The sequence below is a fragment of a genome, unplaced genomic scaffold (assembly GCF_019419815.1).
Source record: "Pyrus x bretschneideri cultivar Hongxiangsu unplaced genomic scaffold, Pyrus_bretschneideri_v1 Contig23, whole genome shotgun sequence".
Taxonomy (NCBI): Eukaryota; Viridiplantae; Streptophyta; class Magnoliopsida; order Rosales; family Rosaceae; genus Pyrus; species Pyrus x bretschneideri.
Window position 1 is genome coordinate 279,725 of NW_025999535.1, and position 19,115 is coordinate 298,839.

At 38.6% G+C, this 19,115-nt stretch overlaps 1 protein-coding gene across 2 annotated transcripts; it reads left to right on the forward strand.

Annotated features, from left to right (window-relative positions):
* The first annotated feature begins 11,963 nt into the window (after nt 1–11,963).
* On the forward strand, nt 11,964–17,983 carry LOC103967192 (kinesin-like protein KIN-14I). Of its 2 annotated transcripts, none has more exons than XM_048585638.1 (19): nt 11,964–12,352; nt 12,598–12,764; nt 12,869–13,012; nt 13,191–13,436; nt 13,527–13,607; nt 13,872–13,940; nt 14,094–14,171; nt 14,280–14,387; nt 14,470–14,551; nt 14,657–14,752; nt 14,854–15,027; nt 15,140–15,246; nt 15,351–15,529; nt 15,692–15,853; nt 15,975–16,228; nt 16,323–16,486; nt 16,559–16,750; nt 16,945–17,432; nt 17,526–17,983. In XM_048585638.1, the coding sequence occupies exons 1-19, from the start codon at nt 12,226–12,228 to the stop codon at nt 17,647–17,649; spliced, it is 3,042 nt and encodes a 1,013-aa protein (XP_048441595.1). In that variant the 5' UTR covers nt 11,964–12,225; the 3' UTR covers nt 17,650–17,983. The 2 variants fall into 2 exon arrangements, with proteins under 2 accessions (XP_048441595.1, XP_009378741.1); XM_009380466.3 differs by having other exon boundaries at nt 11,965–12,352; nt 13,536–13,607.
* Nucleotides 17,984–19,115: the final 1,132 nt, after the last annotated feature.

The following is a 19,115-nucleotide window of genomic DNA, read 5'->3' on the forward strand; positions in this document are numbered from 1 at the left end:
TCTGGTTGTCAGAACGAAATAATAAACCTTGACCTGGAGTAGCCTTCAAATAACGAACAATACGAAGCGCAGCATCCATATGAGATATCCTTGGCTCGTGCATAAAACGGCTTAGAACATGCACAGAATAGGTGATATCCGGCCGAGTGATAGTGAGATATATTAACCGACCTACTAATCGTCGATACTTTTCAGGATCCTTGAGAAGTTCTCCTTTATCAGATAATTTTGTGTCATCCATAGGAAAAGCAATGGGTCGTGCTCCCAAAAAACCATAGTCCTTGAGAATCTCTAATGCATACTTGCGTTGAGAAATATAAATCCCTTGTTTGGAACGAGAAACCTCAATACCCAAAAAATATTTTAAATCACCAAGGTCTTTTATCCGAAAATGATCACGGAGAAAAGACTTCAGAGAATTAATGGCACTAGCATCATTGCCTGTAATCACAATATCATCCACATAAATGAGCAAAGCTGTGAAAGAAATACCAGACTTTTTAGTGAACAATGAATAGTCAGCTTTGGATTGTTGAAAACCGGCAGAAATGATGGCACTAGTGAATTTGGCAAACCATTGGCGAGAAGCCTGCTTAAGACCATAAAGTGACTTGTGAAGGCGACACACAAGATTCTCCCCCTGTCGCCGAAGACCAGGAGGAGGAGACATATAGATTTCTTCATGTAAGTCACCATGTAAGAAAGCATTATTAACATCAAGCTGATGAAGAGACCAAGACTGACTAGCAGCAAGAGCAAGAAGACAACGCACCGTAATCATCTTAGCAGTAGGAGAAAAAGTGTCATGATAATCAATACCTTCAGCCTGAGTGAAGCCTTTAGCAACCAAACGAGCTTTGTAGCGGTCAATAGAGCCGTCGGAATTGTGCTTGAGTTTGTACACCCACTTACAACCAATGGGAATTTTGCCAGGGGGCAAGGAAGTTAAAGTCCAAGTACCATTAGCATGTAAAGCTTGAAGCTCCTCAGTCATAGCACGTTGCCAATTGGGGTCAGTGGCAGCCTCGGCAAAGGAGGAAGGCTCCACAGTCCGACTGACAGAGTTAATGTAAGAAAAATGCCGGGGAGAGTAACGGTGATAAGAGAGAAAATTACAAAGTGGATATCGCGTACCTTGTGTAGAACCGGGTTGCGAAGTCGAAGATGGGTGGGATGGCAGAATCACCTGCGAGCAAACGTAGTCTTTTAAATAAGATGGAGGTTTATGGGCACGGGAAGAGGTGCGGGGAAGGGGAGGATTGGTAGGTAGTGGGGGGGTAAGGATGTCTGTGGGTAAAAGGGTGAAAGGTAAGGAAGTAGCGGGGGGGGGGGAAGGAGGGGATGCCGAGAGGGCAGGGGCATGGGGAGGAACGGGTAATGGGGCAGCAAGGGAATCTGTGGGAGGCGTGGAAGGGGAGAAAGGTGGAGGAAGGTGAGGCGTCGGGGCAGGAAGGGGTGGGTTATATGTAAAGTCCAGAGGGGGTGGGATGGGTAGGGTAGGCGAAGAGGATGGGATAGGAGGGTGAGAAACGGCATAAGGGAAAGTACTTTCGTGAAAGATGACGCCTCGACTAGTGAAAATGCGGTGATTGTCGAGATCGTAAAGGGTATAGGCCTTTTGTCCATGAGGATAACCGAGAAAAATGCAACGATGAGCCCGAGGGGAAAATTTGGTGGTGGGAGTGACAGAGGTGGCATATGCCAGACAACCAAAGACGCGGAAGTGGTCATAAGATGGGGTTTTCGAAAAGAGAACCTCAAATGGGGATTTATGATGGAGAAGACGGGTAGGGAGACGATTGATGAGATAAGTAGCGGTAAGAACACATTCCCCCCAAAACTTGATAGGAAGATGGGATTGAAAACGAAGGGCGCGAGCGGTTTCAAGAAGATGACGATGTTTTCTTTCAACAACGCCATTTTGTTGGGGGGTATAAACACAAGAAGTTTGTAAAAGCACCCCATGATCAGAGAAAAAACTACGAAGAGATAAAAATTCACCACCATTGTCAGTACGAATGCATTGGATGGTAGTGCGGAATTGGGTAGTGACATAAGCAAAAAAATCCTTAATTAATTGTTGAGTGTCGGATTTATGTTTCATGAGGAAGACCCACGTAAAGCGAGAAAAAATCATCCACAATGGATAAGAAATAATTAGCACCAGAAAGAGAAGATTGACGATTTGGGCCCCAAATATCACAATGAATTAAAGCAAAAGGGAAAGTTGATGAAATTGAACTCAAAGGAAAAGGTTGACGAGTTTGTTTTGCCAACGGACAAACATCACAAATATGACTAGAATCAAAAGTGCAATTAAGAGAGCTAGATGCTAAAGCTTGCAAACGAGTGGAGGAGGGGTGACCAAGACGCCTATGCCAGAGGGAGGAGGGGATGGTAATGATGTTGCAGAGAGGTTGATGGGTGGGGAGAGAAGAGGTAAGGGCCACAAGGTAATACAAATCGCCACGTCGCTTACCCACACCAATCATCGCCTTCGAAACCAAGTCCTGCAAAACACACCAAGAAGGAAAGAAGGTTATGGAACAGGATAATCCATCTGTAAGTTTACCAACCGATAAAAGGTCCACTCGGAAATTAGGGACACATAAAACATCCTTCAAAGTAACTGAGGAATTTAAAGGAAGAGTGCCGGTAAAAGTAATGGGAGCGGAAGCACCACTAGGCAAAGAAACAGGCGGCAAATGTGAAGGAAAACGATTAACCAAACATGAAGCGGAAGAAGTGATATGATCCGTAGCACCACTGTCAAGAATCCATTGACCATGATGAGAGGTGACAGGTAACAAACCTTGGGCAAAATCAGTAGTGAGCACGGCATTGGCCTGAGGAGGGGTGGTGGTGTCACGTAGAGCAGCTAGAACACGGGAGTGCTGCTCGGCAGAGAGGTCAGGCATGGCAAGCTGCAAGTCATGCAAAGTGGGCTGGGTCCCGTGCACTTGGTGGGTCGCTGGAGTAGAAGAGGAGGCGGGGGCCTGGGTGCCTTACACGTGATGGGCCTGGGTGAAATTATGGGGCCGGGAAGCAGAAAACCGTGGTTGCTGGGGAGGACTGGAAGGTGCATGGCTGCGGGAAGAACTAGAAGCAGTGGCACGGCGCGGTGGTCGCCACGGTTGGCCATGGAGGGGATGGCCAACGGGATAGCCATAAAGTTTATGGCAGGTGTCTCGGGTATGATAATCAAAATTACAGTAGGTGCAGTGGAGGGGAGGACGAGCAGAGGAGGGACGGGACGGGCCACGAACAGCCATGGGAACGACAGAGAAAGCTGCCGAAAGAAAAAAAAAAAAAATTAGGGCTAGGGTTATAAACCTGCTCTGTATACCATGTAGAAAAAGGTATGTAGGCTAAAAATTATATTTGTTATTGATACATGAATGTGGAAAAATGGAAGAGAATGCAAATGGAAGAGAATGCTTATGGAAGAGAATGCAAATGGAAGAGAATGCTTATTTTTTCATTATCTTTCTCTACAAGATTACAAGGATATATATACATGATACAAATGTGTAGGTAGGACAAGGTAGGACGGCTAGTAGACAAGCTAGGACGGCTAGGAGACAAGCTAGGACGGCTAGTGACAAGCTAGGACGGCTAGTGACAAGCTAGGACGGCTTGACGGCTGTAGGACAGCTTATTCTTCCAATACTAATATTATATACAATTACACAAGGATTCCAACCATATTCCTTATTTGTCTAACAGTGAGGTCCTCCGCAGGCATCCCAAATCTCCCAGGGCTGGTGGTCTCCCAAGAAATCAATCTCATGCACGAAGCCAACATGTCGCAGCAGTAGTGGCTGTCGGAGAACAACCTTCCGGTAGAAGAAGAAGTTGATGAGTTCTTGATCCGCTAGCTTGAACCTAAAACCCACATCATCATCGTAACCGGCCATTGTTAACTTGTCGAGCAAGTTTGATGCTTTTCTTTTTTTGGAATTGTGTTTGGGAAAGAGAGAGACTGGAAGATTAGTTAGCTAGGGTTTCAAATTTATTAACTACGTGTTATGGTTCACCTGATGTGATGGATGTATACATATGTGGATGCCTTAGCCTGCTGATCGCTTTAATTAATTAATTAGCATCTGTCACTAGAAGAAGGAAACAGGAAAGTAAATACTCCACGTCGCCATGCACCCGTTTGGCCCGGTATGGCTTTTCCGTTCCTCATCTACCTCCTTCTTGTTACCTGTTTTTTTGTCTTGTTACTCAAGTGGACCTAAAATAAAAGGGTAAGCTATATCTTATTGTCCATAACGAGGATTAGTAATTTATATCTTATTGTCCGTAAAGAGGATTAGTTGAGTTGATAATAATCGTTCTCTTTGCTAGACCAAAACATATGTTTAAGTTCCGCTGCCGACAGTTCATCTTGGTGAGCGGTCTATATATAAAAACCAAAAGAAGGCTAAGACTCCCTCTCTAAGTCCTAAAAAATGCTTGTGGTATGCCATGGCTCAAGATAGGGTAGCCTCCCCTCCCCTCTAAACTTTTGATTACCGAAAAAAAAAATATACCATCTTATCCTCTCTTGTTTTTTTGTTTTTTGTTTTTTTAAGTTAGTGATCTTCGAACTATTTTTTTTCTTCTCGCAACAATATAGTAACAGAAAGCACAAGATCGATCCCATGAGAATTGCTTTTAAAGCTAATTTAACTGTTTGAACTCGCAATACTTAAACAAAGAAATGATTGATTGTATTGAATGGTTGATTAGACTAGAATAAACAAGAAAATTTAAATAGTTGAACAATAAAATACACGGTAATAACTGTTGACTAAAAATCAAAAGACGGGGAATCTAAAGTATGGATTTGGCGATGATAGTCTATTTTCTTTTCATGAAGCTAATTACTATCCAATTATCATGCAAATATTAAAGATTGCTATTTCTGATGTAAGAATTAAACTCGTCAAGATCATAAACAATGCACCCTTATAAGGTGTTAAAATTTAACGAAAAACCTAAGAAATAAAGCACCTCTTAATATATATATAGGGAAATAGGCCAAGCCCATTCGCTAGTGGTTCCAAAGTACACCTTCCTATTTACGTTTTGGGACAAAATCATACAAAATTTAAGGCCCTTTCAACCCATTGACCTGAAGAAAACCCATCCATATCCAAATTATCATGTTGATAACTTGTTATTTGTTTCCAGTCGATCAAGATTTAAGGCCCATAAACCAAGGCTTCGGTTGAAGAAATCTCAATCTCATTGATCTTTGCTAAGTACGTATGCTTAGGTTTAGTTTCGTATTTATAAATTGGAACCAACCAACCTAATCGAACGTGATTGCAAAGCCATCCATGGAGGCATATTAATCCCCTTGCCTAAGCAAAACCTCAAACAACCGCATTGAACTCTAATGCAAGCCATCAAACAAATTATTTCTAACGGTGTATAAATTGCATTTGCAAGGCACTACACCACAAAGTAAATTTTTGAGGATTTGAAAAACGTCACGGAAAACATTTAATGACGTTTCGCATAAAGACATAGTCGTGGAAATCAAGAACAACACTTAGCTATTTCACACAAGTGTCCGGACTCACAGCACAAACCAATATCTATATATCCTTGCTCGATCGACAACGAAAAGGAAATATGTCTTTAAATCTTTATTCTTAAGTTGTTCTTCTTTTTTGGTACATGGGTTTAGTGCATGAGTTGGAATATTATTAGAAACAAAATGGTGCAACAGCTAGCCATCAATGCAAGTACATAGGATGATTAAGGGGAATGTGAGGAGAAAAAGGACTGGTGTAATGCCCTTGATCTCTCCGAGGGTCTGCGCCCTCATCACAGCCTGGTTGGCTCAAAAAATACACCAAAAGATGCAGGAGTGCAATGCTTTCATGATTTACAGGGAATACATATGATGCATGTTGTCCCACCTACATAATACTAAAACACACCAAAACTTTATCATCACTTTTATTATACCCATATTCCTTTTCCTATTATGAAATAAAGTTAAGGTTACACCATAAAATCAATAAGCAGTTGTGAAGAGTAATTCAATTCTTTATAAACACAAGCAAAGTTCGGTAAACTTTTGATTTGACGCATTTCTTCACATTCTCATATGCTCCTCATGTGTGAAGGGCTTTTAAGTCTAACATATAAACAACACAAATTGCGTGACACAAAGCACGTGTGATTGCTGAGCTTTACACGCGGGCCAAGCTACTACGATACCATTAAAAAAGTTAAGATTACACTATAAAACCAATTGGCAATATGAGAAGTGGTCAATTCTTCATAAAAACATACAAAATTTAGTAAATTTTTAGAGGAAGACATTTCTTCACATCCTCACAATTATCAGCTACATGCATATTTATTTATATATTAAACCAAACCTTCTAATTAGTTCTAACAAGAAGCATTTACAACCTCACGAGGAACTATGAACCACCCACTGGCAAGTTTAACAAATTGGTGTCTTCAAAGAAAAGGCTTGACTTTTTCATCGTTTATATAATATATATATATATGAAAATATAACATATACCACTTGGATCATAGATTTGTTCTGAAATTCATAACTGCATGCATTTCTGGGTGGAAGTGGCTGGTGTGGCCTTCCAGGGGGGACCGCCTATGATCCATATTTGCCACCAAAGACTCCTTTTTACACTCTGGCCAATCAAAAACTATAATCATAATTAATTATGGTCATGATAATGATCACGATGAGGATGAGTGCTTAGCTTTATAATTTGACATGGCAATATATATATTCCTTCTCTATGTAGCATATATCGCTAAAGAGTCATTGTAATTATTCACTGGAACCAAAAAAAGTCTCTGTAATTATATAAAGGCATCAAGCTAGTGGGAAGTGGCTATCTTTTTATGCATTTTCCAGGTCATTGCTAAAAGACGAAAGGAACTTACCTACACTTGTATGTGATGTCACAACGATGTTAAGTTAGTCAAACATGGTTTTGTAGGAAAATTTAAACACAACATAATACCTGTAATTGAGGGATTACAGTTTAGGGGTTTCTTGACTTTGTAAAATTTCTTTGGACTCTGCCCAAATTGAGAAACGAAAAAGGCAAAGATTAATTAGATGCGAAAATCATGAGTACAGTAGAGGTTGATTTGATTGTATGCTCCAAAGTTGTTAAAAAGTATATTTCTAACTTAATAAAAACTGCATCTATGTGGACAAGGTTTCTGTTTATAAAGTATGTTTTGGTCTCTTTTTATCGCCCACTAATATGCTTGCTTATATGATACTTTTGCTTACAATTGAGGACCACTTTCTTTTTCGTAAGAGAAAAAAATCCCCCTTGGGATGATGTCGTGTAATGTTTTCATTACATGACAATATAATGTAGCATATAGAACAACTTACATGACACGGATACATCGTCACTTAGTGTCTTATATCAATATAACAATTAATACATTGCACAAAAACTTACACTTTTATTTATTTCATTGGCATAAGATGTCACCATGACAGTGTATTTGTGTCAAGTAAATTCTCACAATTTAAAACTTTTTGTGTGTCAACACCTGTATGTATCTATTTATGTCACATAACGAAATAGATATAGGCTTTATCGATGATGGAAGAGATTACCCAACTATTTTCTCTTGCCACATGCTCTCCATCTTTGTGTGCATAAACCCGCGCAATGCCGTTGCAGAAAGGGATGGAGAATCTACAAAGGCATTCATGGGAAGTATCACCTTAGCTGGCCACCTCTCAACATGTGATTGCGATCAATTTATGTTTTTCACCCATATGGCATGATGACCATGTGGCTATTATGACATATAATCTTTCTGAAATTGGTAATTGCAATTATAATCCAACTATTGACAACCTTTTATTATAACTAATGAGTCCTTATTTGCTCACTTTCCTAACCCAAGGTAATTGTTACATTCCTTCCAGAATACGTGGCGTAAATCCATAAGTAAAGTAACGATTATCTTGGATTAGAGGGGGTGAGAAAATCGGATTGTACAATTAATAATGATTAGTACCATCATGGGGTGACCCAGTGGTTAGATACAAATTCCTGACTCGTATTTCACACGGTACGTTCTGAGTTTGATTTTTGACGCTGATGAATCACACGATGGTGGTCAAAGGAGACTGACATGTCTCTCTGAGTCTTATTGGCCCTCGGAAGGATGGAAGGGTGGACTGACGTAATGAAACCACCATTATGTTCATTTTTTTTATTAAAAAAAAAAAAAACTAATAATGATTAGCAACTCTCTGGTGCCTTTTAATTTGATAACTTTTGGAATAATACTTTCACTATTAACTTGGAATTCTATGTTTTGATGAATCTCACTAATTATGTGAATTTCTTTTTATTTTTAAATAAGTAATAAATTACGCAAATTTAGAAGGATTTTCATACATTAGATTCCCGCCGAGCGGTCGCGAGTAGGACCGGTAAAGACGCACTACGTGGGGCCTTCCCTTTATCCATACCTGGAGGTTCGGCACCGAAGCTACGATTTGAATTTTTTCGAACGTTGAAGCCATCGATCTGCGATGCGTACGCATGCCCCATGCTTCCCATCATGTCCCATTTGTCTGTTTGCTTCCATTGGTTGTTATAGGCAGAATACTTGGTTTTTTTCCAAATCATGTGCGCATAACATTTTCTGGCCAAAACGCATACTATTACTCTTACCTTGCTCGAATAGTTTGTTCTCTTCCTAGTCACATTGTCACAAAATCTTGCAAGAGATTCGTAATAAATAAAGCGAAACCCTACGTATGAGAGGTCAAGTAATTGCATGCCATTTCATCATATATATATATATATATATATATGAGGTTGTGTCAAGTAATGATTGTAATTAAGAACGCGAAGAGTTGTCTTGATTTGAGAGGTTGTGTCAAGTAATGATTGTCAAGTAATGATTGTAATTAAGAACGCGAAGAGTTGTCTTGATTTGAGAGGTTGTGTCAAGTAATGATTGTAATCAAGAACGTGAGGAGTTGTCTTGTATTGAAAAACAAACTTTTTCAAGAGCTTATAAAGAGTTGAGTTACTCATACATTGTTATGATATTTAAACTTGTAAAGTTGATCACATTGTGTGCATGACATATTAGAGTATGTATCAGTAATGTGATCAACTTTGTGTGTCTAAATAGCATTACACATGACTTTTAGAGTGAAACCTTAACTTTGTTAATGATATTATAGCACATTTGCCCATGTTATCATATAGTAGTATCGCAGAAAGAAAGTTTTAACGCTTTAATACAAGAGGACTTATAGGAACCCAACTACCAATCGTATCGTGTCAATAATACAATGTTATATGTAACTTTTCTTCCACTTACATAACGTTGTGCCATTGACACGAGATGCCACATAAATGGTGTACCCGTACCATTTAAATTGATCTCTTAGCATATTAGGGTTCGTTCCAACATTTTGACCTAAACAGTTCCAAGCTAATTAGTGGTTAATCCCATGATCACATGACCTAATTAGAGCTCAAGGCAATAGTCTCTAGATACTTGGGGTACGTACGGTTATTGAATAGTGGTTAATCCCATGATCACACGACCTAATAAGATAACTCAAAGGTCCGTCGGTTACTATTTTTTTTTTCATAAGTTTTTTTTTGGGGGGGGGGGGGGGAGGGTACCCCACCTCAGAGTCAAAGCATACCATAAGTTTCTTTGAGAACTTACAGAGGGATCTTAGCTCTTTCTTAGTTTTTATAGATCGTCCACCAAAAGAGATTGTCGGCATCAAAACTCAAACTTATATGCCTTGATTTAGCAAAGAGAATAATCCTTACGCCTTACTAACTCAACCTAGCCCCGTTAGCGGTCAGTTGCTACTGTTTTCAGCAACCGTTTCTGCTACCTGATAAAACACACGACCAACCAGTTAGTCGCCCACTACCCTTCATTACATATAGTATCTTGGATGTATTGGATGTATTGGATAATGTCGATTTCTTTCATCTTGCCTTCGAAGTTTTCACTTGCCCAAGTTTGTGTGAAGGTCTTCTAACTTTCCACATGTTTCCGTTGCTTTGAAACAACTTAACCACAATCCCATATATAATATTTGAATTTCAAACTCTTAAACAAATTTTATATATGGCTTCAGAGCTAGAGGTTTGTCAAATGGATTGAAAACGACAAATATATATATACACTGACATGCCCTAGAAAATTTTAAAATTCGTTCCCTCCTAGTTTCATCAGAAAGGTGGTTGAACATTTGAATCAAGAAAAAGAGTCAAGCTGGTAGCTCGAAACTAGTTGAATAACAAATTGCGACGGTGTATAACCAAAAGTGTGACTCTAGTGCGGATTCGAATTCCTTCCGCCGCGCCGCCCCCACCACACCCCACACCCCCCACACCCCCCACACCCCCCCCCCCCCCCCCCCGCGGTTTTTTTATTGTCGTTTAATTAAGGCAATAGTGGCACAAACAAACACTAGCCATCATTATCAAATTAGCAAACACGACTTTGATAAAAAAAAAACACGAGTGATGATCAAGGATTAAAGAGATTTTGGATTTGAAGCATACAGTGCATGGTAGGTTTCATGAATCTTAATTATTAGTTTTAAAACCTTAAACTAATTTGGAACTCCATTCACTATCCAAATCGTCGGGCAAAGATTTTCATACTTGTAAAATCATATCTCATACAGAAAAATGGTTATTGTGACAAATGAATTGTGTTCCCTACATGCAAAATAGTCTGTCAAAATTTCACGTATTAATATTAATTTATTTATGTTATAATAAGTTATTGATTTATTAATATTATTCAATGTTCTCCAACTATTCACAAATATAGCGTTGTAAGAGCAGTTCCACCGTGGGCAATAGCTCGATGGACTGGCTCTCAAATATGGCCGATAGCCCGAGTAATGAGGTCCAGCGTGTGCTGGTGATTGAGCCCGAGGGAGAGGCCCAACATGAGTAGCCAGCCTGAGAGCCCGAAGGCCACGTGAGAGATTAATTATGTGAATAAAAAATTTAAAAATCTTATCTGAAATTACCAATAATTGTCTTTTCAGATAATGACACGTGGCGCAACGAAAACGATTAAAAATCTTATCCGAAATTACAAATAAAATTATTTTGTATTATTTTATAAATAAAAAAAATACTAATATTTTATTACATATTGTTAGGGCTATTCAGTATAGGGATGGAGATGCAAAAGACAGTTACTGTTCATTAATGGTAGTTACTGTTCACTGGGTGGATTAAATAGTGAATAGCCTAGGAGGCTTTAGCAACGGTGGAGTTGCTCTAACTGACACCTCGGTGGGTATTATGTTTCCCATCTTATGAGCAATAATTTTCTTCTTTTTGGGTTAGAACATTAAATAGCTTTTCATATAAAGGATTAACTTAAAATGACAGAATATATGTCCTCTAATATATTGAACTCATATAATGATCACACTTCTACATTATGTAAGAAAATATAACTCTCATAGTTATTGAATCACACTAACGTCGTGATGTGAAAATATATCAAATTCAGGCTGCTTGATTCTTATATAAAGTTTCATATTCACTTAAATTACTGCAGAAGGCCTTAGAATGCTAACCCGAAACGTGTCGCCAAATCCAACCCCACGCTTTCCGTCGGCGCCTACCAACCTCACATGCCATTGTTGGCAGAAGATGTTGCCATTTTTTAATAGTTCGGAATTGAGAGTCAGAGTCCATATATAATATCAATATTAATTGTTTTTTTTTCAAAAGAAATGAGGGTAGTTTGGTAATTTGGGATAAACCTGGGAAGGCTCGGAGACAGCTTTGGGCGGGGGAGAGTAGGTTCGGAGAAAAGGAAAGTCAGAGAGAGAGAAAGAGAGAGAGAAATGAAAAGAAAGAGAAAAGCAAAAGTTCTCACCTACTGTCGAAGAGAGAGAAAGTCTAAATTGGAAAACAAAGAAACCTTTACATCAATTCAAACACCACCTACAACAACGGCACAGATACTCTCTCTCTCTCTCTCTCTCTCTCTCTCCTGGCGGCAACACAGAAACATAGCTGAAATTGCATTGATTTCGTGTGGATTTTTTTGAGAAGTTGAGAGGGATTCGACTGATTGATGGCTACATTGTGAGAGTGTTTGGTTTCGAGTTTCGGGTCCGAGTGATAAATTGTTAGTGGTTACTTGGTTAGTGGTGGGGAAGCAAGCAAGAAAGAAGGAGCAAAAATGGCGGTGGCAGGAGGGGGAACGGCATTGTCGTTTTCGGTTGCGTCCATGGTGGAGGACGTGCTTCAACAGCACGGCACTCGCCTCGGCGATCTTAAGTTGGAGTCTCGAAAAGCTGAGGAAGCAGGTACTCAATTCTTTTTTCTTTTCTTTTTTCCATCCAAAATCTCTCGATTGTATTCAAGATTGAATTTTTTTTCTCAGCAACCAAACAGAAATTAGCTATCTTTCCTTTGTTTTGTTTAACTTTACCAACTGATACTTCAAAAACATTTTAATCTACTTTAATTATTAAGTTTGAAATAATTGAATGCTTGAAAATTGGGTTTCGTTTCATTCTTTGAGCTAATTGAGCTAACCTTTGTTCTGTAGCATCGAGGAGAAATGAGGCGGCCGGGTGGCTTCGAAAGGTGATCGGCGTTGTTGCGGCTAAAGATATGCCGGCAGAGCCTTCGGAGGAAGAGTTCAGGCTTGCATTGAGAAGTGGGATTATCCTCTGCAATGCTATCAATAAAGTTCAACCTGGAGTTGTGCCCAAGGTGACCCTGATCCTATAATCCTATCCTAATTTCCGGCTTTCTTTTCGATTTCAATTTCAATTTGTAAATATTGGGCAGTTGTTTACATTGTTTAATTTTCTCAGGTGGTAGAAAGTCCATGTGATTCAGCATTGATTCCCGATGGGGCGGCTTTGTCTGCATTTCAGTACTTCGAGAATGTGAGGAACTTCCTTGTTGCTATTCAGGGGATGGGACTTCCCACGTTTGAGGCATCTGATTTGGAACAAGTATGTATTTTTACACAAAAGCGTATTCTTCATTTTTTGCATAGAAATTTATTTTGGATAGGTTTCTATGCGCGCTGAAATATCGGAACTTGTGACCGGCAACTATAGTTTTCAGAATTAGATTTTCTAAGATAAGCACTTCTTTAACATCTATACATTTTATTTTGTTATCCTTCAGGGAGGGAAATCTGCAAGGGTTGTGAATACGGTTCTGGCGCTTAAATCTTACAGTGAGGGGAAACAGACCGGGGGAAATGGGCCAAATGGCGTATCGAAATTTGGTGCAAACATAAAACCTACTACTTCTGCCAAGCCTTTCGTAAGAAAAAATTTGGAGCCATTCACGAACTCGCTGTCAAGGACTTCCTCAATGAATGACAAATCTTTGAGTGCTCTGTCCTCTGACCTTAATTCTAAAACGATGGTTGGTAACCTAACCTTATATTATCAATTTTGTTTTGTGTATTGTTGCATTCTTGAGTAGTAACTATAAGTTCCCCTTTCTTGTTTTGAGTTATTGCAGCCTAATTCTCACTCCTTGAGTATGCTTGTTCGCGCAGTTTTATTAGATAAGAAGCCTGAAGAAGTTCCGATGGTAAGTTTTAATGCAGTCTCTGACTTATTTCTGATTTAGTGGCGGAAACATTCTCTCATTTTGTACCACTCATATCTGCTACTTAATATTGTCTAACTGGTCTGCATTTAACCAAGCGAATTGTGTTTTTAACTTGTGAGAAAAAAGGCATTGTTTAATTCTTTGATACAACTACCTATAAAGTACTATTGATTCACTCTCGGTGATATCTTGTGACATTGCTGCTGCTGCTTAATTGGATTATTTTATTCAAATGTGCAACAGTTGGTAGAGTCTGTGCTAAGCAAGCTCGTGGAGGAATTTGAGCAACGTATGTTGAGCCAACATGAATTGGTATGTTTATTTTTCACCTTCAAAATTCTCACCCCTTGAACATTATCAGGAAAACTTGTGGCAGGGATAACTGCTTTCACCTATTCAACATGATTAGGGTTATCTCTTTGTTTCTTTTTCATACATTCACGTACTTACAAATTAATCTTACAGACAAAACCAAGTCAAAAAGATGTGACTGTTTCACACGGAAACAAATTTCCGATGAAATTCGCTTCTGGTGATAAAAAGGTATTGTTGTGCTTTAGTTTCTGATCAGCTAGTGAAATTCATATTTTAATGTCGAAGTCTATGACTGATTGAAACTCAAATATCTTTGCCTTTTGTGATAAAAATTAGATGGAAGACAAAACACTTGTCAATAAAAATTACATATCTGACGAGGAATCAAAAAGTCGGCTCCTTAAACAGCAAATGATCTTTGATCAACAACAAAGAGATGTTCAGGTAGGTTTCAGCCGTAATCTTTTATTTATTATTACATTTTTTTTTTTGGTTAGCATACTTATGCCGTATATCAAATTTGCAGGAACTAAAGCAAACTCTTCACACTACCAAATCTGGTATTCAGTTTATGAAAATGAAGTTCCACGAGGAGTTCCACAATATTGGTATAAATTATGAAAGAAATATATTTGGTGTTTTTTGTTGACATTTTTCCTTTTGAGGGTGGTGAGTAGAAATCTTTATACTCATTCAACTTTCTGCTTCCATAGGTTTGCACATTCATGGCCTAGCTCAAGCAGCGAGTGGATATCACAGAGTTCTTGAAGAAAATCGAAAGCTTTACAATCAAGTCCAAGACCTCAAGGGTAATAGAATAATTGGTGGCTGCCTAATCTCTAAGTTTTGTGTCTGCCTTCATAATGCTAGTCCTCAAAATGTCTAATTAGTTGTATGGTGTGTTGGTTAGGAAGTATCAGGGTTTATTGTCGAGTGAGACCCTTCTTATCTGGAGTATCAAACTGCTTAAGTACTGTGGATCATATAGAAGATGGAAATATCACTATTAACACCCCAGCAAGGCATGGGAACGGACGCAAGTCCTTCAGTTTCAACAAAGTATTCGGGCCATCTGCAACCCAAGGTTGGTAAGCTTCTCTTAAGAAGGTTTACTAAGATGGAAATAGTCTTCGAAGTTTAAATAATCTAAACATTTGATTATATTTGTCACAATGTTATTTTCTACTGCATCGCAGCTGATGTTTTCTCTGACATGCACCCATTGATTCGGTCGGTCCTTGATGGTTACAATGTTTGCATATTTGCATACGGCCAAACTGGATCGGGCAAAACTTACACTATGGTAACATAAGCTGTCTATCACTGTATACATGTTATTTTATGTGAACTGTAGATTGCTTGATTGATTAACATACTATCACTAACTTTTGTTGTTTAATTGATTAGAGTGGACCCAGAGAGCTTACGGAGAAAAGCCAAGGTGTAAATTTTAGGGCATTGGGAGATTTGTTTTTTATAGCAGATCAAAGAAAGGACATTTTCCGTTATGATGTTTCTGTTCAAATGATTGAGATCTATAACGAGCAAGTACGAGATCTCCTTGTTACTGACGGGAGTAACAAAAGATATCCTTTACTAGTTTACTGCTTTTATATATTTTTTTTCTCCAATAGGTCATGAAATTTGGCTTTAGTCAAGCTACTTGTCAAACACTTGTGAGACTCCAAAAACTTATGTTGTCTTTCATTGTCTTTCACATATTCCAGGCTTTCCTTAACTATTCATACATTAGAAATTCGTAATAGTTCTCAGACAGGTCTCAATGTGCCAGATGCAAATCTTGTTCCTGTCTCATCAACATCTGATGTTATTGATCTGATGAACCTTGGACATAGGAATCGTGTTGTGGGTGCAACTGCCCTGAATGACCGTAGTAGTCGTTCTCACAGGTGAGAATCTAAACTTCTCTTTGTGTGTGTGTGTGTGTGAGCGGGAGGGAGAGGGAGAGGGTTGAATGGGAGTAAATACTTAAGCTGCAATTAGCCAATTCTAACTTTTATCAATCTGCAGTTGCTTGACTGTTCATGTTCAAGGAAGGGATTTGACATCTGGAGCTATTCTTCGTGGCTGTATGCATCTGGTTGATCTTGCGGGAAGTGAGAGGGTGGACAAATCTGAGGTGACCGGAGATAGACTAAAAGAAGCTCAACATATTAACAAATCCCTCTCAGCTTTAGGAGATGTGATCGCTTCCCTTGCCCAAAAGAATCCACATGTTCCATATAGAAATAGTAAACTAACACAGCTGCTCCAAGATTCACTTGGTACGGTTAACTAACTCATGCCTTCTCGAGAGATTTTTGCCTAGATTGTCAAGAAACTTTTGTTAATGGTTCTCTATTTGTAATCATATTTCAGGTGGACAGGCGAAGACACTTATGTTTGTTCACATAAGCCCTGAGCCAGATGCTGTTGGTGAAACAATAAGCACGCTCAAATTTGCAGAGCGAGTAGCCACAGTTGAACTTGGTGCAGCCCAAGTAAACAAAGATAGCACAGATGTCAAAGCTCTCAAAGAACAGGTTTTTACATTCTCTGTCACACTCTGACTTGCATCGTTCCAATTCTTATACTGAAATTTTGTTTGTTATCAGATTGCTGGTCTTAGGGCATCACTAGCCAGGAAGGAGGAGGAAGCTGAACGCAATCAACGCCAAGTCTGTGGTAGCTCTGATAAATCCAGGATGAAAGCTAGTGAGCTGTCACCATTTCATTCTAACCGTCAGGGTACAGACATGATGGGCGATCTGAATGGTTGCGGGACACCAATGGTAGGCAAAATTGAGGTAAGTCTAAGCTTTTGATGGTGAATCTGAAGGAAACCAACATTTTAGTACTGTCAGTGGATGTCATGCCAAATTTTTTATGCCTCATTCTTCTGGCATGCCTTGTAGTTTCTTCCCTGTTTTCAAAAGTATTCAGTTCGTATGCTCGAATCATTGTGAACTTAGTGCTCTTGTTTGATGTCTTCCTTTTGTAGCTTGACGACAATTCTGCTTCGAGGACAAAAAGACAAAGCTTTGATCTTGATGAGCTACTAGGGAATTCATCTCCCTGGCCCCCAGTTGATAGTCCTATCCAGAACTGTGAGGAGGATGATAGGGACGTGAGCTCAGGCGAGTGGGTTGATAAGGTTATGGTGAACAAGCAAGAAGCAAGCAGGCTTGGAAATCCTTTAGGATCCTGGGGAGCAGACAATGGGAATTTATCTGATGGTTTCTACCAGAAATATCTCCAGGATTCTTCGAAGGTTTATCCAGACCAATCCTACAATATGTTCGTGGGAAGCAACAGGTTCAATGTTGCTAGCACCGATGAAATGGATGATCTTGATGCTGCCACGAGCGACTCTTCAGAGCCAGATTTGCTCTGGCAATTCAATCAGACTAAACTTACTAGCATAGGCAACGGCATTGCATCGAAAACCAAGAAACCTAATGGAAAGCCAGTGAAAAGCCTAGAACCAAGGTAATTCGAACTTGGCATTCTGTTTGCATGTACATTTAGTTTAGTGAGTTTTATATAATCTGCTTGCTAAAGAAGTTACTAATGGTTTTGCAGGAAAAGTTTTAATACTTCTCTAGGCCCTTCATTGTCACGAAAACCTTTGAACGGGGTACCACATCGGACTGCAAGGCAGCCAGTTCCAGCTGAGATGAAACGAAAAGCTGCGAGTAGAAAGTAGAGGTGTTAACTAGATACGTTGAGGGAGTGATTCAGGTTTTCTTCTTTTATTTTTCAATGATTTCTTTGATTTGTTACGGACAGAGGTGTTACTACATTCTTCTTTTTTAAAAAAAACTGTTCTTGTAATTTCATATAAATACAGTTCAAGTGCAGCAATAAATCCAGTTGCTTGTATATGTTTAAGAGTGAGTTATGCAGACAAATCCTGCCATACTTTGGTGTGGATGGCAAATACTGTCTATAAATTCTATTTTTCCACTTTCTTGTAATTGATATGCTAAATTTTTAAGCGGTTGCAACCGTTTATCTATATACCAGAACTCTTGAGTTCGTATCTCCATTCATTAATATGCTTAGCCTTTTCTTAGGCTGGCTGGTTGGCTCTAAGGCCACCTTGAAACGAAGGGGCTAGACATAGCCACATCTAGATTTATAGCCTTGCAAGAAAGTATTTTTGAATGAACAGTGTCAGGCCATATTTACATATCATCTCGAGTTTCTCAATTATTCATTAGACTAAATTATCATAATAAAATAAAGTTATCCGGACATGATTTTTGTGTATCACATGTTGCTAAATGAATAAGTTTTCAGATTTCTTATCTTTATATAATCTCAACCTTTCCTTTGGTTGAAGAGTGGCCGTTTGAAAAGAAAAAAAATAAAGTATGTAAATCTCTACTAATTAATAAAACACTTATTGTCAACCAAAACTCTATAAAATTACCGGTTTAATCTTCTAATTAAAACAAAACATGAATAAGAAATATGGAGCAGAAATGTAATTTTACACAACCAAATTTTACTCTTTTTTTTCAAAGTCTCACCTACATGTAATCTTAACATATCTCTAATTAAAAAAATAAAAAATAAAAAAATTTTCCCACTCCCACATTCTCTATCACTCTCTTCCTCTCTCCTTCTATTTTAAAAAAAAAAAAAAAAAAAAAAAAAAAAAATTCTCACACTTTGTGTGTGCCCATATGCTAGTTTAGATTATTAGAAGAGGTAAGAAAGATGGATGCATGAAAATAGTGTTTGAGGTGAATAGAATGTGAAATTAAATTAAAATGAGATAAGATAATATGTAAGGATGGAGAGGATATGAGAGAGAAATGTGATAGATGTTTATAGAAAAAGCTATAATTTTTTTTTTTAAAATTCCTCCTAAAAAAAAACTAACGACTAGCTGACGACATTAGCAGTTGCCTTCTTGACCATTGAAAATTTTCAAATCCAATCGTTAGATTTGATTTAGTTTATGTAGCAGAAGAGCTCGGTCCCGAAAACCAGGCTAGGAGAGGGGCTTCAATTGGGTCAATTTTTAGCATTTGAACTTTTAGCTTTATCCATTGGAGATGGCTTAACTTAAGAGATCGATACATGTACCCTGCATTTTTAACATAAAAAAATCATCTAATTATTTTATATTTAAATGAATGACACGCAACAATAAAAAAATAG